Source organism: Carica papaya, chromosome 5 (assembly GCF_054855325.1).
Source record: "Carica papaya isolate Zhongbai chromosome 5, ASM5485532v1, whole genome shotgun sequence".
NCBI classification, from domain to species: Eukaryota; Viridiplantae; Streptophyta; class Magnoliopsida; order Brassicales; family Caricaceae; genus Carica; species Carica papaya.
This window is the reverse complement of record NC_142313.1, coordinates 34607653-34633951: the sequence shown is the minus strand read 5'-3', so window position 1 is coordinate 34633951 and position 26299 is coordinate 34607653. Positions and strand designations below refer to the sequence as shown.

The following is a 26299-nucleotide window of genomic DNA, read 5'->3' as shown; positions in this document are numbered from 1 at the left end:
AAAATAAAGATGTGTAAATGCTTGAGTTGCTGTCATGTGCTTAGCTGGATTATTCTTTTACTTGACAATTACAAGAGATCTGTATGTATCTGTATACATATATATATATATATATTATGCAAGCTCCTAGCATTTGCCGGAGAAAGCACGTGCGGTATATCCTACATTTGAAGGTGCTAGGTTTCTCTATTGTTGTTGGCCTAAAGAGTTTTTAATTTCATTCAAATCTTTTTTATATTTTTTAGTCAATTTTGTATATTAAATTTAAGTTTTTCTAATGATTTTAAAAGTGAATTCTAAAATATTTTCCAACACGTCAGCCATCTGCAAATTTTAATCATAAAGTGATACAACAAAATCAGACGGAGGAAGTTTACTTGCTTGTAAAAAATAAAAGAAATGGGTGGACACGTGAAAGACTAAGGCGATGCCCACGGGAGATTAAAGAAACACTAATATTCTTCTTAATTTTTGACTCACCAATAAATGGATAGGAACAGCAAGATGGCCAGCATGATCCTCAAATCAAGGTTATGGAATTCTAAAAATCAATCAATCAATAAATAAATCTACGCAATATAATCTTCTTTTGCACGTTAACAAAGTAATTAATCAATCGCTTGAGCGAAACGCACATAACTCATTGAATTTTGTTGAACAAATCATACACTCTGTTTCTTTTGCATGTGTGATTCAAATGCATATTTCTTGTGGATCCTTTTGACATAAAAGGACATTTAGTTCAACAGAATTAGCCACAGCATTTAGGTCCGACCAAGCAGCGTCCATCATGTTAATCAATGACTTTGAGAAATCGTGGATAGCTTTTAAAACACTTCCTACAGATTTCGTGGAGAGATCAAGGGTCAAATCCACAGATCAGAATCCATTCTCTACTCCTGAAACTTCTGATTCTTCGCCAGACAAGCCCCTAAGCTTCAGATTCTTATCCAGCTTTGCTCGTGCCTGATTTGTTTTCTCAATCCATTGTGCAGCTGAATAATCTCAGGAATCTTTATTTTGGATTTCAGCCTGAAATTTAATTCACCATAACCTCATATGTTTTCAGTAGGCTCTGCTGCTCTTGGATCTCTGCAGCTAAGTGGGAATCCTAGGAGAAACACATTCTGGCTTGGGGTTGTTTTCCCTGTAGAAATGCTTCAGCTCAGAAAGATTCTTGTGCTCAGAAATGACTTGTTTATCAGCAGGTTGAATTTTGTCTGTCATAGGGCATATGAGCTGCTTGAAGTTCGATATAAACAGACTTCAATTCAACAAGGAGATATTAGTAAATATTTTGGATATCAGGGATTGCATAACTTCCGGATTCTGATTCATGGTCTCTTGCATGGGTTGAGGGTGAACGTTTTGGCTGTTGCTCTCATGGAGTTAGGTTCCCGTCAAGCCAGTGGGTAGCATAGCTACTACCAACAAGTAGTTAAATGAACTATACTTAAGTAACAAACATCAATAAAAAGCCTGCAATGTTGAACGAAAGAGTAAATAGAATTTGCTGGCAATCAGAAATGTAAAGAGAGAAATCTTAATGCAATGAGCCAGAAATGCGAACTTTGCTGGAAATTAGAAATATGAAGACAGAAATCATGAACATAACTATTAGGTTAATGAGAAAAAAAAAAAAAAAAAACTTTATTCTACACTAACTTGTGTTGGATGATTAAGTAGCCAAAATTATATGATAATGAAAGATGTTTTGGGGTGCAGAAGATGCTAGGCTCCTGTGCTGAGTGCCATAAGTACAAAATAGCAGAAGTCTATTTGGGAAATGAATCATATCTCCAGGACAAACAAGGTAGAGATTGAGATTAGTAAACTGGCTTTCAGTCAGTCAGAGCACCTCTAGTAAACTAAACAGTTATGAAGATAGAGATTGAAGAACCAGACATATGCCTAGAGCACAATCAGCTAAAACAAGGCACTACAAGGAAGCAGGTTTGGTAATAATCAGCAGCAAGGAATGCTGACAAATGTGGTTGACATAAAAACAGGTCTTGCTGAAGCAGGAAAGAGAGTTAAAATGGGGGCTTCCTTTGTTAACAATCAGCAAGAAGACACAATGCGGCAATGTGCTTGGCAGGACAAGAGCTCCAAATTAAACATCGATACATGGAATCAAAGAAAACACCGAGTATATGGAGTGTTGCTTCAGATACATGGAATCAAAGAAAAAAATACTTATGTCTCAACCACTGATACGGATTTTAGATTGGTCCTTAAGCTTTAAATTTAAAATTATAGACTCAACATTTTAATCCATTTCAACCAAGTACCGATATTTTAGTTGTTCTTAATCAATTACAGAATCAATGCCAATACACCACAAGAACCACACAGGCATCATACAAATATCAAATAACTTATGCAGTATTCAAAACACTCAAAACTCTCTTTTCTCTGCTCGGGCCAGGAAAAGAAATTGATTGGTTGATGTTGTACAAACTATTTAATACTTATGTATCACTTATTTAGCACTTAAATGGCCATACAGGATTTTTCCTTATTGAATACTGATGTAACTGAAGGAGACTAGACTGAGATGGATTAAAAGTCTGCTCTATAATTCTTGTTTAAAAGTCAATGATTAATCTAAAGCAAAATAAAAAACTAAGGGGCAGAGAATAAATTTAAATTATGTTATGACAAAGTAAATGAAGTTCGGAAGTTCAGATATATCCGCTCCTTAGAGAATGACTCAAAATACATCTGAACATTTGTGGGCTGCATCTGAAAGCACTCTAAGATGCTAATAAATGCCATGTATTGTAAAGGTCTAAAGTTTAATTGAAATGAAAATATTGAATTAATCAAATAGTAGCAGAAGCAATTGAGAGTTTAAAATTTACATTTTTTGCATAGTAAATTAGAATATCTAATAGGGTTACGGGAATATCCATTTTAAAAAATTAAAATAACAAAAATAGAAATATAACTAAAATCCTATAGGATCAACATTCGTTAGGCAACTCTGATGGGATGTGGGAGATAACCTTTAATCGCTAACTTTCCTGTTGTTTAGAATTCGAATTTTAGTTTTTCTTATCTGAAATTGTTATATAAGGAGGATGAAATATATTAATTCAGTAAAAATATCAATACTTAATATCGATAAGGAAAACTAAAAGTTGGTAAAAATTATAAAATAACAAATGAAACCATTTTTTTTTAAACAAATTCATTTAATAAAAAAACATAAGTTGCATAAGTTTCCAAATTCGACTTGTGAAGTCAGAAATCAAGATAGCAATTTATTATACATTCTAAGGACAATAATAGTAAAACTTTCCATTTCTTACCTACTTACTGATACCTCTGAGGGTCCATATGGGGTTCTTCCTACGCATGGATCCAATATCTAATTTATCAACCAACCAGCCATCCCCATACTCTATCCTGTAACGAGCGCCAAACGTATCATCGCCTCAATACCTCGTCCGGTGTGAGGGTGGACAATTACTTCCCAACCCCTTCCAGTATGGGACTTCCCAGCCCTGTTCAATTAAGATAATATCCACGGTAGGATTTGCCCTATGTACCGGGTCCATACACCATTTTTCATGATATCCGATAAACGTTTTATATACATGTTCACCTCATCCATCAGCCACCAAGTATACACAACCATCTCATTACATATTTACAAATTAATAGAACGACATTTAAATATACAGTATAAATTGATACTTTAACAATTAAGAAATACGTAATTAGAGCATTTTTTTTAAATCAATCAACAGATATGATTAAACGGTTAAATCAATGAATCGAGAAGGCAAGTAAACCAGTGAATTAAAGTGCATGCAGTAAGCATATAGTCTAGTAATAGATAAACAGTATATGTAAAATAAACAATTTCGTACTGACCAGTTACTGGCTCTACTAGTGATCTGTATTTAATTAATTAGGGATTTTTAATATTCACAATTTATATCGTTGTTATTTATCAAAGTTCAATTAACCGTAACGGGAGAAAATGGTAAGGGATTCTTACCCCAATTCGATGATCGAAACATCAAATTTTCCACTGTACTTCCTGTCGGTTTCTGGATTTCTTGTATTTTTTCTGCGAAAACCAAAAATACACGTCACGTATTCCGAAATACCGCAAAAAGGAAAAAAATAAGGGTTTTAAAATTTTTCAGCTGGTTTAGGGTTTCGGCACACCAGCACTGCTGTGCTCTGGCCCTGGCTCCGCCATCCACGACAGCATCTCCTCTCGGTTTGGCCAGTTTTCGGCCGGTTTTATACAAAAACCTACAAAATTCGAAGTTAGGAGGCCTCTGCTGGCCAAAAAAGGAAAACTAAAGCTTACCGCCAGGGGGGGGAGGCAAGGAGGTTTTTGGGTGCAGTGGCTCCGTCGTTCCTCTCTCGCAGTCGGGGATTTTCTTCGGTTGTCCTGCACCAGAAACGTGTTAGGAATTCACGGGTCGAAAGATTGAAGGGAACGGGAAGCAGGATCGAGCTCATCAGAGCAGTTTTTGGGTTGCAGTTGTAGCAGTTTACTCGAGCTCCATTCTCGATTTTTAGCTTTTCTTTTAACTTTTTGGTACCGATAAAGGTGTGGGGAGGCTTAAAATCAAATTCTGAAGCAAAATGAGGAAAAAACTTACCTCCTTGGTGTCAGCGACGACTACGGTGCGAGGGCGATGATGGTTGGCTTTCTTTCCGACCGCCGTTCTTCTTCTTCTCTTACAAGGTCAGGTACGGCTGGGGTTAGGATTTTCTGAGAAGCGATGTTTAAATACCCTCTCCGCGTTGATCTGGGTTGTCTGCATAGGGACACGTAGCCCACTCCCAACCATTAGATTGCTCTTATTTGGAAAATTAATTTGGGTCGCATGATTGGATTAAATTTGGTCGTTTGATCGTGCCTGAAGAGGAAATAGATTTGGGTCGTCCGTGCATGCGGGAGGAGATCTGGGCCATTAGATCTGTTGGCACGTGGATCGCCTGCTTGGACGCATGTCCGCGTGTTTGCCACATGGTACACAATGACCGGCCGCGCTGCTGATGTGACGGTCCACATGGGCAAATTTATGTTATTTTCACTTTTATCCCAATTTTTAAAATTTCTTTTCAAACAGCTTCTCCCTTATTTTTACTTTAACCCTGATTTTTGAAAATGTTTTTAAATACATCCAAAATACAATTTTCTTCAAAAATTCAATCAAAAAATAAAATCAATTTTTTTTAAATTTATCTTATTATTAAAATTTAATTATCTGGGACCTAATTTCCGGGATCGAGTATTACAATTCTTCCCTCTTTAAGAAAATTTGGTCTCTTAAATTTGTCACTCTATTACTAGTTAAAAAATTGAGGGTACTGAACCCTGAAGTCTGATTCTAACTCCCAAGTGGCCTCATCCTTCGAATGATTCTGCTATAGGATCTTGACGAATGGAATTTTTCTGTTGCAAAGTACTCTATTTTTCTGGTCCAAAATATCAATTGGTACCTCCTCATAGGATAGATCCTCCTGAAATTAAAGTGGCTAATAACATAAAACATATGAGAGGTACGGATTGTACTTACGTAACATAAATACGTGAAATACATTATAGACTGAATAGTTCTAGAAGTAGTGTTAATCTGTAGGTAGACATCTCAATCCTATTCAAGATCTCAAACAGTCCAATGAATCGGGGATTCAATTTCTCCATCTTTTCAAATCTACTGATATCCTCAAATGGAGTGATCTTAAGGAACACCCGATCGCCCTTATCAAATTCCAAGTCTCTCATCCGGGTATCCGTGTAATTTTTCTGCATACTTTGGAATGTCTAGATGTTCTTCCTGATTTTAATTATCTTCGTTGTGGTCTCATCTATAAGGTCTGCGCCAATCAATTTCCTATAACTCACCTATTCCCAACAGATCTACGATTTACAAGGTCGACCATATAATGCCTCATACGGAGTCATGCCAATATTTACTTGATAACTGTTTTTATAGACGAATTCTATTAGGGATAGGTGATCATTCTAATGCCCTCTGAAGTCTAGAACACAAGTCCTGAGCATATCCTCCAGTGTACGAATGGTTTGTTCTGATTATCCATATGTTTGAGGGTGAAATGTTATGCTAAAGGATAGTTTCGTTCCCATTGCTTGCTGAAAACTTGTCCAAAACTTAGAGATGAACCTGGAGTCCCTGTCTGATACCACTGTTACCAAAACTCCATGTAGTCTGACTATCTTCCAGATATACATTCTATCTAACTTGTTTAAGGAGTCGGTCATTCTGATGACCAAGAAATGAGAGAAATTGGTGAGTCGGTCAACAATTATCCAAATTGCATTATGTCCCGAGCGTGCCTTAGACAACCTTATTACAAAATTCATAGTGATATGTTCCCATTTTCACTTTGGGATTGGTAATAGCTGAAGTAGCCCGTCTGAGCATTGATGCTCTGCTTTGACCTGCTGACATATAAGGCATTTGGAGACAAAATCGACAATTTTTCTTTTCATTCCGCTCTATTAGAATCGGGCCCGCACGCTTTGATACATCTTAGTACTTTCGGGGTGCATGGTGAACTTTGAACTATGAGCCTCTATCATAATATTCCTTTTCAGTTTATTGTTGTTTGGAATACATATCCTGTCTTGGAATCTGAGCAACCCATCGACAGAAACTCAAACTTCTGAATTTAAACCTTACTCTATATCCTTTATGAGCGCTGCTCGGGTGGAATCAATCACTTGAGCTTCCTTTATTCTTTGAATCAATTCAGATTGGATTGCTAGATGTGGTCATTTTTAAATCCTAGAGCTATATTTGCTGTGTAACCTTTATTACCCTGCATTCAAAAACTATTATGTGAGCCAACATATCTACACTCTTCCTGTTGAGAGCGTCGGCTACCACATTACCCTTACCAGAGTGATACAATATTTTATAATCGTACTCCTTGAGGAGTTTTATCCAACACCTCTGATGTATGTTTAAATCCTTTTGCGTGAATATATTCTTTAAACTCTTATGGTTTGTATAAATCTCAAACGTCTCCCCATATAAGTAGTGGTGTCAAGTATTCAAAACATGGATAATAGCAGCAAGTTCTAAGTCATGAGTAGGATAATTCATTTCATGAGTTTTCAATTATCTGAACTCATAAGCTATGATCTTTCCATACTACATCAGAACGCAACCTAGTTATTGGTAAGAGGCATTACTGTATACCATATATCCATCTGTCCCACTCGGTAGAGTCAAAATTGGTGCGGTAGTCAATCATTTCTTGAGTTTTGTAAAGTCTATATCATATTCATCATTCCATTCAAACTTAACGTTTTTCTTCATAAGTCGAGTCAAAGGGGCGGTTAGGCTTGAAAAACCCTTCTACAAACCTGCAGTAATAACCTGTCATACCCAAAAAGCTTCAAACTTCCTTAACTGAAGTCAATTTCTCCCAACTCATCACTATCTCAACCTTCTCGGGATTCACTGACACCCCATCCTTTGATATTATGTACCCTAGGAAGGTAATTTACTCAAGCCAAAACACACACTTACTCAGTTTTATATAAAGTTTCTATTTCCTGAGAACTTGCAAAATCTGAGTTAGATGTTGAGCGTGTTCCTCTAAGCTCTTTTAATAGATTAGATATCATCAATAAACACTATGACGAACTAATCCAAAAACCGCCTGAAGACCTTTTTCATCAAGTCCATAAAAATGGCAGGTGCATTAGTTAATTCGAATGACATGACTAGAAATTCATAGTGCCCATATCGGGTTCTGAAGGCCGTCTTGAGGATGTCCTCTATGATCTTTACTTGATGGTAACCCGAACGCAAGTCAATTTTGGAGAAAATCTAAACACTTTGTAAATGATCGAAAAGATCCTCAATCATAGGGAGGAGGTACTTGTTCTTGATTGTGACCATGTTCAATCCCCTGTAGTCAATACACAACTTCAAGGACCCATCATCTTTCTTTGCGAACGTGATTCCAGCACCCCAAGGATATATATTGTGTCAGGTAAACCCATTATTCTACAATTCTTTGATCTGTTTTCTCAGTTCTTTCATCTAAACACGACTCATTCGGTAAATGACAACTGAAATGAATTGGGTGCTAAACTGAAGATTTATGACAAATTTCACTTTTTTATCCACCGACAATCCTGATAGTTTATTAGGGAATACGTACGAAAAATCTCGGATCACAAGAATCTCTTGAATGCGAATTTCTTTCTTAGGCTTACCTAACGTAGAAAAGAATAACTAAGTTAAAGTATCAAATAAACAATGCAGTTACCATGAGAGAATAATATCTAAAATTTTTATTAATTTATGAAGGACTCTTCATTAGGAAGGTTAAATACAAACTTCTTATGAAAACAGTCCACAGTGGCGTGATACGCTACTAACCAGTTCATTCCCATAATTATATCAAAATCCCTCGTGTCTAGTGCTATCAGATCTATACTCAATTTTCTACTTGCTATTTTTACGATACAAGTTTTGTATATGACATTCCTTAATAGTGTCTCATTCCCAAGTGTAAACACAAACAACACATATTTAAGACTTTCAAATAACACGTTTAAACTTTTTGTAAAAGTATGTGAGACAAAGAAATGTGAAACACTAGTATCAATTAAAACATGTGCAAGGTGATCACAAATAGTATACGTATCTTATATCACGTCCGAGTTGGCTTCAACATCTTGTTGGGTGAGGGTATAGGCTCTACCATGGACTGGAGGTCTGGACTGATTTTGATTCCTCAGACACTCTCTTGTGTAGTGCTGAGCACTTCAGCATATGCGACGGGTGTTGTTGAGGCGATAGCAGGGTCAGTCCGCATGGTCCTTGTCACAGTACTAGTAAGTGCTATTGCGTCCTATTGTCAGGGCCTGAGGAGGAGCTTGAGTCGCAGGCTTAGATCTCTTATTTTGCTGAATCGGTGCAGTAAGTGCTGACCTGCAATGTGGAACCGAAGGACTGGAATTGCCCACTGCTTGAGGAAAGATGCGGAGGTTCCTTTCTATCAACTGTGTCATGACCAAAACTACTGAGTAGGTGCTGAGTTCGAATGCATACAGTTGCTATATAATCTCAGGGCGAAGGCCCCACTCAAACTTTTTTACCTTTCTACGTTCGTCCATTATGCTTTCATGAGAGTATCGACCTAACTCCAGAAATTTTCGGGCATACTCAGACACTGTTAAATCACCATGAACCAGGTATGCAAACTCCATCTCCTTCAAATGCTTAATGTGTTTTAGGAGGTACTCTGCATTAAAAGCTGTCAGGAACTGTTCTCAGGTAACCAAAATGGGTAGGGTGGTCTACTTTAGTTGCCACTAACGACCTGCCTCACTCATGAACATGTAAATAGAAAGTATGACCTTTTGTTCGGGAACCACCACAAGAGTTGCGAAGATCATCTTTGTCTCTGTCAACTAGTACTCAGCTTCTTCGAAAGTGGAGGACCTTACAAAAGTAGATGAGTTAAGTCTTTTGTACCTCTCAATATAGTCTAAGTCCATCGCAGGTGGAGTTGGGTCCTGTTAAAGAGGAACTGGATTATATTGGGGAGGGACTGGGTGACCCTGTGGCGGTACCTGATTGTATGGTGGGGACACTAGATTGTACTGTGGCAATGCCAGATGATACGGTGGAGGAGCAGGATTGTATCGATGTGGCACTAAATCCTTTCGTTGTAAGAGTGGCTCATACTGTGGCAGTGATGGAGGGTCAGATAGCTCCCTCCTCTCTTCCCTGACCTGCTGGGCAAAGATAAGTTTCTCCAGCATCTCAAAGAGCCAATCGATATCCTCTTGAAACGACCCATCTCGGGCTGCTCTGTTCAGTAGGGATCTTCCTCTCCTCATGTCCTTGTACCTGCATTTTACAACAAATGGTTGAGAATTGAGTTGTATTGAATGATTTTAACCTTTTGTCCAAAAAATAGTTTCGAGAACCATTAATTGCTAACTTTTCTACTGTTCAAGATCCAGATCTTGATCTTCCTGATTTGAAATGGTTAAATAAGGGAGATAAACTATACTAACCCAATAAGAATGTCAACACTTGACACCGATACGAAAAACTAAAGGTTGATAAAAATTATAAAACAACCAATGAAGCCATTTTTTTTTAAACAAATTCATTTAATGTAAAACCACAAGTTTTATACCCACCTTTTAAGTTTCCAAATTCGACTTGTGAACTAGAAATCAAGATAACAATTTATTATACATTTTAAGAACAATAATAATAAAATTTACATTTTTTACCTACTTACCGGTATCTTTGGATGTCCATAAGGGTTCTCCCTTCGCGTGAACCCAATATCCAATTTATCAATTAACCGATCGTCTCCATACCTCGTTCAGTAATGAGTGCCAAACGTACCACCGCCTCAATACCTTGTCCGGTATGAGAGTGATCAATTACTTCCCAACCCCTTTCGGTATGAGATTTCTCAGTCCCGTTCGACTGAGATAATGTTCACGGTAGGGTTTGTTTTATGTACCGGGTTCGTATACCCTTTTTCATGATATCCGGTAAACCTTTTATACACATGTTCACATCATTCATCAGCCACCAATTACACAACTATCTCATTATATATTTACAGATCAATAGAACGACATTTAAATAAATAATATAAATTGATACTTCAACAATTAAGAAAAACGTGATGAGGACATTTAGTTCAAATCAATCAACAGATAAGGTTAAATGATTAAGTAAATCAATGAATCGAGAAGGCAAGTAAACTAGTGAATTAAAGTGCATGTAGTAAGCAAACAAATATAGTCTACCAATAGATAAACAGGATAGGAAAAAAATAAATAATTTCGTACTAATCAGTTACCGGCTCTATTGGTGAGTTGTATTTAATTAATTAGGAGTTTCTAATATTCACAATTTACACCATTGTTATTTATTAAACTTCAATTAACCGTAACAGGAGAAAATGGTGAGAGATTTTTACACTGAATCGGTGTTCGAAATACTACCTTTTTCATTGCACTTCCTAGCGGTTCTAGGATTTCTTGGATTTTTTTCTGCGAAAATAAAAAATATACGTCACGTATTTTGAAATACCACAAAATGCCAAAAATAAGGGTTTTTAAATTTTTCAGTCGGTTTAGGGTTCTGGCACACCGGTTCCGTCACCCACGATGGCGTCTCCTCTCAGTCTGACCGATTTTGTGTAAAAACTTGCAAAATTGGAGGTTAGAGGGCCTTTTTTGGCCGAAAAATAAGAAAACGGAAGCTTGTCGGTCAGGGGTGGGGGGGGGGTTGGTGTAGTGGCTCCGTTGTTCCTGTCTCATGGCTAGGGATTTTCTTCGGTTGTCCTGCACCAAAAATATGTTAGGAATTCAAGGGTCGAAAGATTGAAGGAAACGGGAAGTAGGATCGGGCTCATCGGAGCAATTTTTGGATTGCGGCCGCAGCGGCTCGGTCGAGCTCCACTCTCAGTTTCTGACTTCACTTTTGGATTTTTAGTGCCGATGTGGGTGTGAGGAGACTTAAAATCAAATTCTGAAGTGAAAATGAGAAAAAACTTACCTCCCCGGTGTCGGCCGCAGCTCTGGTGCAGTGACAATAGTAATCGGCTTTCCTTCCGGCCGCCCTTCTTCTTCTTATCTGGTGGGGTTAGATACGATTGGGGTTAGGGTTTTCTGAGAAGCGACGTTTAAATATCCTCTCCGCCTCGATCTGGGCCATTTGTGCAAGGACACGTGGCCCACTCTCAGCCGTTGGATCGCTCTTATTTGGAGAATTAATTTGGGTCGCACGATCGGATTAATTTTGGTTGTTCAATCGCCCTTGAAGAGAAAACAGATCTAGGCCGTCCATGTGCGCGAGAGGAGATCTGGGCCGTTGGATCTGTTGGTTCGTGGATCGCCAACGTGGCTTCCTGCATGAACGCGTGTCTACCACGCGACGCTCGGCGACTGGCCGCGCTGCTGACGTGGCAGTCCACGTGGCCAAATTTATGTTATTTTTATTTTTATCCTAATTTTTTATTTTTTTTTTAAATAGATTATCTCTTATTTCGACTTTATCCCTAATTTTTGAAAACATTCTCAAATATATCAAAAACATAATTTTTCTAAAAAATTAAATTTAAATTTTTTCCTAATATATCTTATTATTATAATTTAATTATCCCAGATCTAATTCTCAAACACGGGTGTTACATATATAGTGAAATAAGATATATTTATTTGCATGACCAGAACTGCAAGTAAGAATTGGATGTCCATATAAAATCATTAATGCACAAATAATTTTTTTCTTAAGAAAAGATCACAGCAATTCAGCAACTTCGAGAAAGCTTAGAAACAACCATGGGCTATATAACCAACGAATTCCCTTGGACATGGAAAGAAAGCTCAACGCATTTAGATTGAATAAGATATTTTATTATCACAGCTCCAGCATAATTTTAGGAGATCTAGGCTGCCTATGGTTGTTAAAAATAGTCTAAATTTTCCACTATCATTTTCAAAGGAAATGAAAATAACAGGCAAAAAGCTTTTAGTTACCAAAAAATTACTGTTTTATTTATTTATTTATTTTTTGAGATAAAAGATTAAGAAATATATTGAGTGTAAGCACTAAAGGAGTGTCGCCCGTATAAAAAAAATTTACAAATTTAAGAGCATATCTACAATAATATCAAAATTATCAAGGTTACAAAGGTGACGTCCTAGTAAAGCAGACCCAAAAAAGTGAAATCATTTGTCCTTGATGTTTCCAAAATTATCCTCTTTGCCTTAAAAAGCACAGTTGTTTCTTTCTTTTCATAAAGATGCAGAATATTGTAAGAGGAATAAGTCGATAATTCTTGTTTCGTTTGCATACAAATTCCCAAACTTTTAATTCACCTTGTTTAGTGCCCGCAGTACTCCAGCAGGTGCCAAGTAACCCCAATACCATGAAAAAAAATACTGTTTTATGAAAAGAGAAAAAATGAAACAACTGAAAACTTGATAACGAAATAAAGTATTTTTTTTTTTTTAAATTTAACTTCCACAAACAGATTTCTAAAATTTAAAGCAAAAAGCACAATTGATTTCATTTTCAAAAATTAAAATGAATATGAGAAAACATTTTATGCATCAAATGCAGCCCTATTTCCACCAGGAAATTCAAATTCCTAAATGAAGTACCTAAATTGGAAGTTCTGAGGAAACCAGAAAACATTCTAAAACTAAAATCCCATGATTAGCAGTTCTTTCCACCAAGGTTTCAAGTAACTTATCCCTTATCCCTGTCTTTCCCACTCACAGGGAAAACCAACGACACAGTTAAGTTGTAACACCCAGTGATTGATTAGCAGTTCAGACAGATAAAAACAAAAGCCAATATAGGAAAAGAAATTAATTACATCAACCGAATTTTTTAGTCAGCATAATTTAATCTCAAGTCTATCAAAAAGCCACAACCAGAGTAAAGAAATGCTAAATAGATGGTAAGGATGATTCTCCATTATTTTTGCCTAAAATAGCTGCAAGATACTTCCATTACCAGATGCCACTATAATTATGTAAGCTAATTCTCCCCTCACTCTTGCTTTTTTGGGATGGGCAGTTGGGCATGCCCATACCCACTAAGAAAAACCCTCCACCTGTAACTGCCCATATCCTAGATAGGTAGAATAGCATACCAACCCTGCCCCATTTATAAAATTTTTCCTTCCGTCTTCCTGGACTCCAAAGAACTTTAAAATTAAGAGTTGCACCATTCCCTTTCAGGATGGGATTAAGCAACAAAGTTAAATTGGTCTCAAGAGAGAAATTGGGTTAGATAAATACCACAAGACAATAAGCACGAGGCACCCATATATATAGCTAAGACTTTTCGATTTGAATGCAAAACACAAAGGAAAAACCTGAACAGAGAAAAAATCTCATTACTCCCACCAAGGAAATACTCTTCTTTTCTGCCTAAACCTATGCACAACCTTTTTTTTTTCTTTTTGAAATAAAAAGTGTATAAATCTATTACTATAAGCACCAAAGGGTGCAAATCCATTTACAAAAATGTTTAAAAATTAATCATCAATTCTATCAAGTCACCAAAATCCTCCATAAAGCTATGCACAAATTAGAATAACCTTAAATGGAAAATCATGACTCAAGGCACCTACCGGCCATGAAAGATTATTGCAAGCAATTAAATATTTCTATGTTCATAATGTATATACTGTAACGACCCCAGAATTTAAATGAAAATGTATGTATTCATATTCTTAAATGCGAAAGCGTAATAAAAATTTTCATTAACATCACTAACACAATAACCAAAAACGTACTCAAAATATGAAAGAATAAGCTAATTAAAAGAGATACTCGAAATAAAAACTATAAATAGAGCTATAAGGTCCTTAGACGTTTAACTCGCCGTCTTCCTGCGGAACGGGCTCGGGAACCACGTCTTCCTAATCTGAAATGGTTAAGTAAGGAATGAGCTATACTACCCCAATAAAGATATCACACTATCTCACTACCACAGAAGTAAAGGTCGGTAGAAAACAAAAACGACCAATGGAGCATAATTTATAACAAACTCATTTATAACATAAAAACCTTTACCGTTCACTTATCTCGGTCAGATTCATGAAAATAACCTATGAAAATAATAAGATGATAATCATCATAAAATCATATACACTTTGTAACAGAACACATGTCCTACTTTTGCACTTCAATAATCAGACAATAAATTTTCTCTTTTACTAGCCTACTAGTATCCATAGGAATCCATAGAGGGTCCCCGCTACACGTGAACCATTAACATTAATAACCTGATTTTAAGGCCGTCCCCATACCCCGTCCGGTATGGGCGCCAAGACCATAAACCTCAATACCCCGTCCGGTATGAGGGTGAAACGGGCCGTCCCCATACCCCATTCGGTATGGGCGCCAAAACACATAAGGTCTCCATACCCCGTCCGGTATGAGAGATCACGTTCCCGGTAGGATTCCCTACGGACCCGGTCCGTCTACCATCTCCCAGGATATCTAGTCAGGCTGTCCACATTATCCACTTATCAATTCACATAACTTTTTTGTCATTTTCCTTGGTCTCAATCATTCAATCACACACAACATGTAAACCAGTAATTGACACCCAACAAGACAACACAGTATCGGGTTAACCATAATATCAACTATAATAAAAGAAGCTATGATTCATGCATACGAGACCATAAAATAAATACATCAGACATCATACTGCATTTAATACTGAAAAATAGATCAAACAACAACTGACCAACAATGTATCAGACTCGGGCTCTATTGGCAACCTCAATTAATTAAACATCTATAAAGTCACAAAATACCGTTTAATTATTTATTAAGCTTTAATACCGTGATATGAGGTAGGGTGAGGGATCCTTACTTGTTTCGGGGTCTGAAATCAGCTCTACAGTGCGCCTACAGGCTGTCCCTAATTTCCCTGAATTTTTTCCCGGAAAACTAAAACGTACTACCGGTACCTGCACGTGTCCCAAAAAATCCCAAATCAGACCTAGGGCCCATTTCAACCAATATCAAAATTCCGGTACTGCAGCTCCGCTGTGCTCCAACGACGGCGCCACTGCCTGCGGCGGCGATCCGCCTCGGGTTGGCCGTTTTCGGCCAAAATCGACCAAACTTGCATTGGTCCCTGCGATAAAACAACCCTAGGGCCCTCGGTGGGCCAAAAAATCATGAAAAACTGATACTTATCGGCGGCGGTGCTTTCGGGTGCGGCGGCTTCTCCGGCGTGAGCCGCATTTTAATGTTTTGCTCCAGTTAACCTGTAGAGAAAAGAACGGTGATCACAGTGGTATAAAAATTGCATCGAACGGAAACTGAGAAGGGTCTTATCGAAGGCAAAAACAGAGGGAAGCCGCGGCGGCGGCGCCGGACTTCGGCAGGGTTTTCCGGCCGATTGGCCGGTGGTTTGGCTCCGGTTTGGCCATATACGGATTCAGCATCGAAAAACGAGCCAGGGGGAGAAAATTTACCTCGATTGGCGGTCGGAAAATTCTCCGGTGCGGCGACGGGTGGCGGCGGCCGGCTCCTCCGGCGTCTGGTTCTTCTTCTCCGGCGAGGCACTGGCGGCTAGGGTTTTGTGGTCAAGTGTGGGTGAGGTTATTTATACCCTTTGCCTTTTAATCTCAACCGTCTATCAAGATTAAATCTGGATCGTCCGATCGCGATTTAATTGGGATTAAATCTGGGCCGTCCATCGCGATGCAATTTGGGCCGTCCGTGCCTGATTGAATCTGTATTGTTTGTACGCGTGAAATCTGGGTCGTCCGTGCGCACATTTGATCTAGGCCGTCTGTGCGCGCGGGAACGGATCTGGGTCGTCCGATCGTGTGTACGCGGATCGCCCACGTGGCCCATCCTGTGTCAGCGTTTCCTTGCCACGCGACGTATCCTGGTTGGCCCGGGGCTGCTGACCGGGCTGCTAACGTGGCTGCTGACGTGGCACAACTTTTTCAAATTACATTTTGACCCCCGGTTTCTGATTTTCTTTTTAAAAACACCCATAGAATCCAAATTTTCACCCCTTTTTCCCAAAATCAATTTCAATTAAATCCAAATAATAATTTTATCCAATTTATCATTATTATTATTTTTATTTTCATTAAATTAAATTAAATTAAATTAAATTAAAATCTAAAAAAATTCAAATACAAAAAAAAAATAAAAAAAAAATAAAATAATATAAAAAAAATAATTTGGGTGTTACAACACTTCCCCCTTAAGGAAATTTGGTCCCCCAAATTTGTCTCTCACTCTTGGTCGAACAAATGAGGATACTGGGCTCTAAAATCTGATTCTAGCTCCCAAGTAGCCTCCCTGGGCATGTGGTTCTCCCACACGACCTTTACAAATGATATTTCCCGATTGCGGAGTATCCTGCTCTTTCGGTCCGTGATACCGACTGGTACTTCTTCATAAAACAAACCCTCTTGGAGTGGAAGCGGTTCATGAGCCAAGACATGAGAAGGGCCCGGGTTGTACTTACGTAGCATGGCTACGTGGAACACGTTATGGACTCTGGAGAGCTCTGGAGGCAGTGCTAGTCTGTAGGCAGCAGTACCAATCCTGTCTAAGATTTCAAAAGGTCCGATAAATCGGGGGTTTAATTTTCCCCTCCTGCCGAACCTACTAATTCCCTTGAAAGGAGTGAACTTAAGAAACACTCGGTCGCCTTTCTCAAACGCTAGGTCTCTACTCCGGGTATCTGCATAACTCTTCTGCCTACTCTGAGCTGTCTGAATGTTCTTTCTGATTTTAACTATTTTGGACATGGTCTCCTCTACCAACTCCTGGCCGAACAATCTTCTATCGCCCACTTCCTCCCACCAAATCGGTGATCTGCACGGGCGCCCATATAACGCCTCATATGGAGCCATGCTGATACTTGCTTGGTAGTTGTTGTTGTAGGTAAACTCTATCAGGGGTAGATGGTCGTCCCAATGGCCCCCAGAGTCAAGGACACAAGCTTGGAGCATATCCTCAAGTGTACGAATTGTCTTTTTTGATTGTCCATCAGTCTGGGGATGGAAGGCAGTACTAAGAGACAACTTTGTTCCCATAACTTGCTGAAAGCTACTCAAAAACTGAGAAGTAAACCTGAGATCCCTGTCGGATACTATTGTCACTGGAACTCCATGCAATCTGACTATCTCTCGAATATACATCCTTGCCAACTTGTCCAAGGAATCGGTCATCCTGATGGCCAGGAAGTGGGAAGACTTGGTAAGTCGGTCAACAATTACCCATATGGCATCATGTCCTGAACGTGCCTTGGGTAGCCCCGATACAAAGTCCATGGTGATATGTTCCCACTTCCACTCCGGGATCGGTAAAGGCTGAAGTAATCCACCTGGGCGCTGATGCTCTGCCTTGACCTACTGACATATCAAGCATTTAGATACAAAGTCGGCTATGTCTTCCTTCATCCCATTCCACCAAAACTGGAGTCACATGCTTTGGTACATTTTGGTGCTTCCTGGATGCATGGCAAACTTCGAACTATGGGACTCCGTCATGATGTCTCTTTTTAACTCACTGTCATCTGGGACACACACCCTGTCTTGGAAACGAAGTAATCCATCGGCAGAGATTCGGAATTTTGAGCTCACTCCTTGTTCTGCATCCTTCTTGCGAACTATCAGGGCGGGGTTGACTGACTGGGCTTCCCTTATTCTTTGGATTAACTCGGGCTAGACTATTAGGCGGCCCAAACATGTGACTCTCTTCAGATCCTGAAGTCGAACCTGTTGCGTGACCCCAATTGGTCTACATTCTGAAACCATCAAATGGGCTAAGATACCTGCACTTTTCCTGCTGAGAGCATCTGCTACCACGTTGCCCTCATCCGGATGATATAAGATATCACAATCATAGTCCTTAAGGAGTTCCATCCACCTTCTCTGACGCATGTTAAGATCCTTTTGAGTGAATATGTGTTTCAAACTCTTATAATTGGTATAGATCTGAAAGGTCTCTCCGTACAAATAATGGCGCCAGGTTTTCAAGGCGTGTATGATTGCGGCAAGCTCTAAGTTATGGATGGGATAGTTCTTCTTATGATTCTTTAACTGTCTGGACCCATATGTTATAACCTTTCCATGCTGCATCAGAACACAACCCACGCCTAGATAGGAGGCATCACTATAAACTGTATATCCTCTCGATCCACTCGATAAAGCCAGCACGGGTGCAGCAGTCAGCCGCTTCTTTAATTCTGAAAAACTTGTTTTGCAGTGCTCATTCCACTCAAACTTGGCATTCTTCTTTGTGAGTCGGGTTAGAGGAGATGCTAGACTGGAGAATCCTTCAACGAACCTGCGGTAATAACCTGCCATTTCCAAGAAGCTGCGGATTTCCTTAACTGATGTCAGCTTCTCCCAGCCAAGTACCGCTTCAACCTTTTCGCGATTCACTAATACCCCTTCCTTCGATATGATGTGTCCTAAGAATGCAGTCTGCTCAAGCCAGAATCCACACTTACTCAACTTTGCATATAACTTCTTGTTTCTGAGGACCTGCAAAACTTGGGCAAGATGGTGAGCATGTTCTTCTCTGCTTTTTGAGTAGACTAAGATGTCATCAATGAACACGATAACAAATTGATCCAAGAACTCTTTGAAGACCCTGTTCATCAGATCCATAAAGATTGACGGGGCACTGGTTAGCCCAAATGGCATGACCAGGAACTCATAGTGTCCGTACCTAGTTCGGAAGGCCGTCTTGGGGATGTCTTCTGTTCTTATCTTCACCTGATGGTAACCTAATCGCAGGTCTATTTTAGAGAAGACTTGTGCACCCTACAACTGGTCGAAGAGGTCATCAATTCGGGGAAGGGGATACTTGTTCTTGATCGTAACCTTGTTCAATCCTCTGTAATCAATACACAGTCTCAACGTTCCATCTCCTTTCCTTCCAAAAGTGACTCCGGCACCCCAAGGGGACACACTGTGTCTAATAAAACCACTGTCTTGCAATTCAGTGATCTGTTTCCTCAGCTTTTCCATCTCAATGCGGCTCATACGGTAAGGAGTAACCGAAATGGGCTGGGTACCTGGCTGTAGGTCTATAGTGAACTCGACTTCCCTGTCCACTGGCAGACTGGGCAGTTTGTCCGGAAACACATCTGGGAAGTCTCGGACTACCAGAATCTCTTGAATACAAATTTCCTTATTGGGCTTGCCTAGTCAGAGAAAATAGCAAGATTAAGGCACTAGAAGTTAAGAAAACTTGTCATCAAGGAATAAGTACTAAATGATTTTATTAATTTGTAAATGGCTCCTCGTTATGAGGATTAAATACAACTTTCTTGTTAAGGCAATCCATGGTGGCATGATACGCCGCTAGCCAATCCATTCCTAAGATTACATCAAAATCCCTCGTGTCTAACTCTATTAGGTCTACACTCAGTTTCCTATTTGTTATCTCCATGGCACAAGCACTGTAGATAACTTCCCCTAGTAGTGTTTCACCTCCGACAGTAGACACACATAACAATGAATCAAGTTTATTAGGTGATACATTAATTTTAGAAGCAAAAACATGTGAAACAAAGGAATGCGATGCACTAGTGTCAAATAAAACATGAGCAATATGGTCACAGATAGTATACATGTCCTGTACCACATCCGGGTCGGCGTCGGCATCCTGTTGGGTAAGGTTGTAAGCTCTGCCCTGGATAGGAGACCTTCCTTGATTCTGGTTCCTCGGGCATTCTCTTGCATAATGCTGGACACTGCCACATATGCGACAAGTGTTGTTGAGGCGGTAGCAGGGTCGGTCCCCGTGATCTCTGCCGCAGTGCTGACAGATCTTCCCACGTGCTGCCCTTGGAGCCTGAGGAGGGGCCTGGATGGCTGGTCTGGGCCTCTTATTTGGTTGGGCAAGCGCAGTAGGTGCTGGCCTGCGGAACAGAGCTGAGGGTCGGGAACTCCCTCCTGGCTGAGGACGGGTGTTGAAGCTCCTTTCCACGATCTGTGCCTTTGTTAGGACTGCTGAATATGTCTTGAGCTCCAGTACCAACAAGTGTTGCCTGATCTCCGGGCGGAGTCCCCACTAGAATCTCCTGCCCTTTCGGCCCTCATCCATCAATGTCTCCGGGGAGTATTAGCCCAACTCTAGGAACTTACGAGCATATTCCGATACTGTCATGTTTCCCTGAACCAGTTGAACAAATTCCATTTCCTTTAGGTATCGGATGAGCTCAGGGAGATACTTCGCATGGAAGGCCGCTAAGAACTGCTCCCAAGTGACTGGTGTAGGCAGGGTGGTCTGCTTGAGCTCCCACCAACGTCCTGCTTCCCCTACCAGCATGTAGGAAGCAAGGGCAGCTCTCTGCTCAGGAACTACTCCCAAGGTCCTGAAAGCTCTCTCAGTCTCCGCCAGCCAGTACTGGACCTCTTCAAAAGAGGATCCCCCTGCAAAGGTGGAAGGGTTCAGTCTCCTGTACCTCTCTATGTAGCCTGGGTCGATCAAGGAAGGAGCGGAATCCCGTGGAAGAGAGACTGGGCCTAGCTGGGGATAGACTGGGGGGTCCTGTGGTGGCACCTGCTGATATGATAGGGGCACTAGATTGTACTGTGGCGGTACCGGGTAGTACCGTGGCTGGGGCACCGGGTTGTACTGTGGCAGTGGTGCCGGGTGGTACTGTGAAGGAGCAGGCTCGTGTTAGGGTGGCTCAGGATCAGTCTGCTGTAGCGGAGGCTCAACCTGCGGTAGTGGAGGAGGGTCGGGTAACTCCCTTCTCTCCTCTCGCCCTTGCTGGGCAGCTATAAATCATTCCATCATCTCAAATAACCTGTCTATATCCTCCCGAAGCGAATTATCCCGGGCCGCTCGGTTTAGTGGGGGTCTTCCACTCCTCATTTCTCTGTACCTACGTTTCATAAGGAATGGTTGAGTAACGATTTATCGGTGAGTATTTCTTTAAGCATTATTGTGTAAGCGATAGGTCCGAGGAACGCGGTTGTGATACCAACTATAACGACCCCGAAATTTAAATGAAAATGTATGTATTCATAATCTTAAATGCGGAAGCGTAATAAAAATTTTAATTAACATCCCTTACACAATAACCAAAAACGTACTCAAAACATAAAAGAATAAACTAATTAAAAGAAATACTCGAAATAAAAACTATAAATAGAGCTATAAGGTCCTTGAGCGTCTAACTTACCGTCTTCTTGCGGAACGGGCTCGGGAACCACGTCTTCCTGATCTGAAATGGTTAAGTAAGGAATGAGCTACACTAATCCAGTAAAGATATCACATTATCTCACTGCCACAGAAGTAAAGGTCGGTAGAAAACAAAAACGACCAATGTAGCATAATTTATAACAAACTCATTTATTAACATAAAAACCTTTACCGTCCACTTATCTCGGTGAGATTCATGAAAATAACATATGAAAATAATAACATGATAATCATTATAAAATCATACACTTTGTAACAAAACACATGTCCTACTTTTGCACTTCAATAATCAGACAATAAATTTCATCTTTTACCAGCCTACTAGTATCCATAGGAATCCATAGGGGGTCCCCGCTACACGTAAACCATTAACATTAATAACCTGATTTCAGGGCCGTCCCCATACCCCGTCCGGTATGGGCGCCAAGACCATAAACCTCAATACCCAGTCCGGTATGAGGGTGAAACAGGCTGTCCCCATACCCCATTCGGTATGGGCGCCAAAACACATAAGGTCTCCATACTCCGTCCGGTATGAGAGACCACGTTCCCGGTAGGGTTCCCTACGGACCCCGGTCCGTCCACCATCTCCCAGGATATCTAGTCAGGCTGTCCACATTATCCACTTATCAATTCACATAACCTTTTTGCCCTTTTCCTTGGTCTCAATCATTCCATCACACACAACATGTAAACCAGTAATTGACACCCAACAAGACAACACAGTATCGGGTTAACCATAATATCAACCATAATAAAAGAAACCATGATTCATGCATACGAGACCATAAAATAAATACATCAGACATCATACTGCATTTAATACTGAAAAATAGATCAAACAACAACTGACCAACCATATATCAGACTCGTACTCCATTGGCAACCTCAATCAATTATACATCTATAAAATCACAAAATACCGTTTAATTATTTATTAAGCTTCAATACCGTGATAGGAGGTAGGGTGAGAGATCCTTACTTGTTTCGGGATCTGAAATCGGCTCTACAGTGCGCCTACAGGTTGTCCCTAATTTCCCTGAATTTTTTCCTAGAAAACTAAAACGCACTACCGGTACCTGCACGTGTTCCAAAAAATCCCAAATCAGACCTAGGGCCCCTTTCGGCCAATATCGGAATTCCAGCACGGCGGCTCCGCCGTGCTCCAGCGACGGCGCCACCGCCTGCGGCGGCGATCCGCCTCGGGTTGGCCGTTTTCGGCCAAACTTGCATTGGTCCCTGCGATAAAACAACCCTAAAGCACTCGGTGGGCCAAAAAATTACGAAAAATCGAGACTTACCGGCGGCGGTGCTCTCGGGTGCGGCGGCTTTTCCAGCGTGAGTCGTGTTTTGATGTTTTGCTTCGGTCAACCTGTAGAGAAAAGAACGGTGATCACAGTGGTATAAAAATTGCATCGAACGGAGACCGGGAAAGGCCTCATCTGAGGCAAAAACAGAGGAAAGCCGCGGCGGCGCCGCCGGACTTCGGCGGGGTTTTCCGGCCGATTGGCCGGTGGTTTGGCTCCGGTTTGGCCATAGGCGGATTCAGCATCGAAAAACGAGCCAGGGAGAGAAAATTTACCTCGATTAGCGGTCAGAAAATTCTCCGGTGCGGCGGCGGGTGGCGGCGGCCGGCTCCTCCGGCGTCTGGTTCTTCTTCTCCGGTGAGGCACTGGCGGCTAGGGTTTTGTGGTCAGGTGTGGGTGGGGTTATTTATACCTTTTGTCTTTTAATCTCAACCGTCCATCAAGATTAAATCTGAACCGTCCGATCGCGATTTAATTGAGATTAAATCTGGGCCGTCCATCGCGATGCGATCTGGGCCGTACGCGTGAAATCTGGACCGTCCGTGCGCACATTTAATCTGCGCCGTCCGTGCGCACAGGAACAGATCTGGGCCGTCCGACTGCGTGCACGCGGATCGCCCACGTGGCCCGTCCCGTGTCAGCGTTTCCTTGCCACGCGGCGTGTCCTGGTTGGCCCGGGGCTGCTGACGTGGCTACTGACGTGGCACAACTTTTTCAAATTGCGTTTTGGCCCCCGATTTCTGATTTTCTTTTCAAAAACACCCCCAGAATCCAAATTTTCACCCATTTTTCTCAAAATCAATTTCAATTAAATCCAAATAATAATTTTACCCAATTTATCATTATTATTATTTTTATTTTCATTAAATTAAATTAAATTAAAATCTAAAAAAATTCAAATACAAAAAAAAATAAATAAATAAAAATAAAAATAATACAAAAAAAATAATTTGGGTATTACAAAAATATTTAAAAATTAATCATCAACTCTATCAAGTCACCAAAATCCTCCATAAAGGTATGCACAAATTAGAATAACCTTAAATGGAAAATCATGACTCAAGGCACCTACCGGCCATGAAAGATTATTGCAAGCAATTAAATATTTCTATGTTCATAATGCATATACTGGCGATAAAAACCTCCTCCATACATCACCGCCTTATATGTTTACTCATTGCAGGACAAACAGGCACAAGAGAAACAACCACTCCCATCAATGCCTTACGAGCAGACCCAGCAAAATATTGAATAATATGCTTATCCAGAAAATTGAATGAAGGAGAGTTCAGGGATAAAATTCACATTCAAAGCTAGTCTTTGTTGAGTTCTTTCCAAATGCATCAAGACTCCAAATAGCGAAATTCTCTAAAATAAAATGATAACCAGGATAAAGTCATGAACAGCCAAACATAAACATTGATAGAGTAAAACATGCTAAGTAAACTAAATATAGCCAACAACAAATATCTAAAAAGTTACTCCATAGAGAATATTCCTAAAGTGATGCTCATTTGACCACTCACCAAATGCAGGATACACAACTTGTTTTTCATCATTGACACATTAATCATGTGACAGAATAACTATTTCTATACAGAAGATTAGTGGAGCAATCCCATGAACCAAACAAGACAGGATGCAGGTCTTTTACCTTAGATGTTTCACTTTGAACACTACAAAAAAGGAACAGCAAACAGTCATGATAAACAAAATCCAGGCTTTTTTATCTTTCCATTTCAACTAACCAAAACATACCTTTTATGATGGACAAGAAAAGAATACACTTATTTTAGACCACAAGATTCCATCATTCTATCCGTATGAGACCCAAGAACCTACCAAAATCTTTTTCTTTCTTTGAGAATAGCAATATATACCATTTTTAGCAGTCAAATAATGATATTCTGGACAGCATGGTTGAACAATGAAAAGTGAGATAAATGGTCATGCAACGATCCTTGTAACCAATGACATAGAAACATAGCCAATAAGGACAGACTGCATAAGCTCAAAGTCTATCAGTAATCAGTTGATATGGATTCAACAAGAAGGTTCAAAATGCACACGCTTCAGATTCAACTACCATTAATATGGAGCAGACAAAGAGAACTAATTACAAGAAAGTTTGTTCATTCAACACTTAAAACAAAAACTAGTCATTTTTAACTCTCCAGTACAAGCACGTGCAAGAAAAGCTTAGAAGAAGTAACATTCACCGAAAACAGTGGGAATCTGTTGAAGAGAAGTGATGGAAAATCTGTGTTGGGAACCAGTGATTAAGGGGTCTCTGTTAAACCCTTAGAAGGGATTTCTACCCTCAGCCAGGCCTCAACATAGAGATCATGATCTACTATTTACATATTTCCGACAGAGAATGAATTGATTATTGAACATGAAATAGCTGAGGATAACAGTAGTAAGCGGGATAAATAACATGTGATTAACGTTCGCATTATGAAAGAGATCATGCATCTTAATTTCAGAACCATCTACTTTACGCACTCAAATTTAGAGAGAGTATAAAGATCATCAACTGATCGTATTAGAGTAGTACTTATTTAGCAATTCATAGGCCTCCGTCAAATCAATATCACGACAGAATTTAATCCAATGATTCATACAGAATAGGCAATTACAATCATACATTCTCCATAAAAATATTTCCTTTCTCATTTCTCATGGACTTCCCGGAGTCAAACCATATACAAATAACAACCACATCCCATTAATCAGTCCAACTTTAAGCTAATGATAAAATTACATTACTTGAATATAGATTTATAAGCTTTACCTTTCAATGAAGAGCCATAACTGGAGCATCCCAAAGAGACCCCCTTTGTTTTGGATTCCCTTCTTTAGTTTTCTCTTACATTTTTCAAAAGAAAAAGCTTCCCCCTTAGTTGGAACCCTACCCGGAACCCTCTCTTCCTCTTTCCATTTTCTAGCTCCCAAATCGGCCCCATCAGTGCCTCCTTGATTTCCCCTCTGATCTCTTTCTGTATCGAATGGAAGGAAGAAGATAAAGAAACTCTTCCCACTCCCTACCTTTCTCCCTCTCTGCCAACGCCCAACAATAGGACAAAAGAGTTCCCAAGCTCCCACCTCTTCTCTAAACCAAAAGAACAGCCAGAGGAAAAGACAAGTTCTCGCCAAAATCTCGTGAACTCCCCTCTTCCTCGAGCTCACTCTCCCCACGAGAAGAAGAAGAAGCTTCTGTTCCATTTTCTGAAGTTACTATTTTTAATTAAAAAATTATAAA

The 26299-nt window shown here is 40.0% G+C and overlaps 1 protein-coding gene across 17 annotated transcripts; it reads right to left on the bottom strand.

The window, feature by feature from the left end:
• Positions 1-608: 608 nt before the first annotated feature.
• Positions 609-26299, bottom strand: LOC110808379 (uncharacterized). 17 transcript variants are annotated; one of them, XR_015819274.1, is made up of 6 exons: positions 25832-26299; positions 21711-21752; positions 4183-9875; positions 4010-4081; positions 3315-3509; positions 609-1479 (listed from the first exon to the last, which is right to left on the bottom strand). XR_015819274.1 is itself a non-coding variant. In XM_088220344.1 (5 exons), the coding sequence occupies exons 1-4, from the start codon at positions 26260-26262 to the stop codon at positions 4031-4033; spliced, it is 804 nt and encodes a 267-aa protein (XP_088076470.1). In that variant the 5' UTR covers positions 26263-26299; the 3' UTR covers positions 609-1479; positions 4010-4030. The 17 variants fall into 17 exon arrangements, 1 of the variants encoding a protein (XP_088076470.1); XR_015819277.1 differs by having other exon boundaries at positions 4331-9875; XR_015819279.1 differs by having other exon boundaries at positions 3315-4081; positions 4331-4414; positions 4629-9875.

What these genes read in the sequence shown, in the direction of transcription:
- LOC110808379 (XM_088220344.1), bottom strand. Translation starts at nt 26,262, where the DNA reads ATGGAACAGAAGCTTCTTCTTCTTCTCGTGGGGAGAGTGAGCTCGAGG. An exon ending in GCCCGTTCCGCAAGAAGACG is followed by an intron (nt 9,876 to 21,710) that starts GTAAGTTAGACG and finishes TGTAAAATGCAG; the next exon opens with GTACAAGGACATGAGGAGAG. An exon ending in TGTCCCCACCATACAATCAG is followed by an intron (nt 4,082 to 9,595) that starts GTACCGCCACAG and finishes TGGTTTTCGCAG; the next exon opens with AAAAAATACAAGAAATCCAG.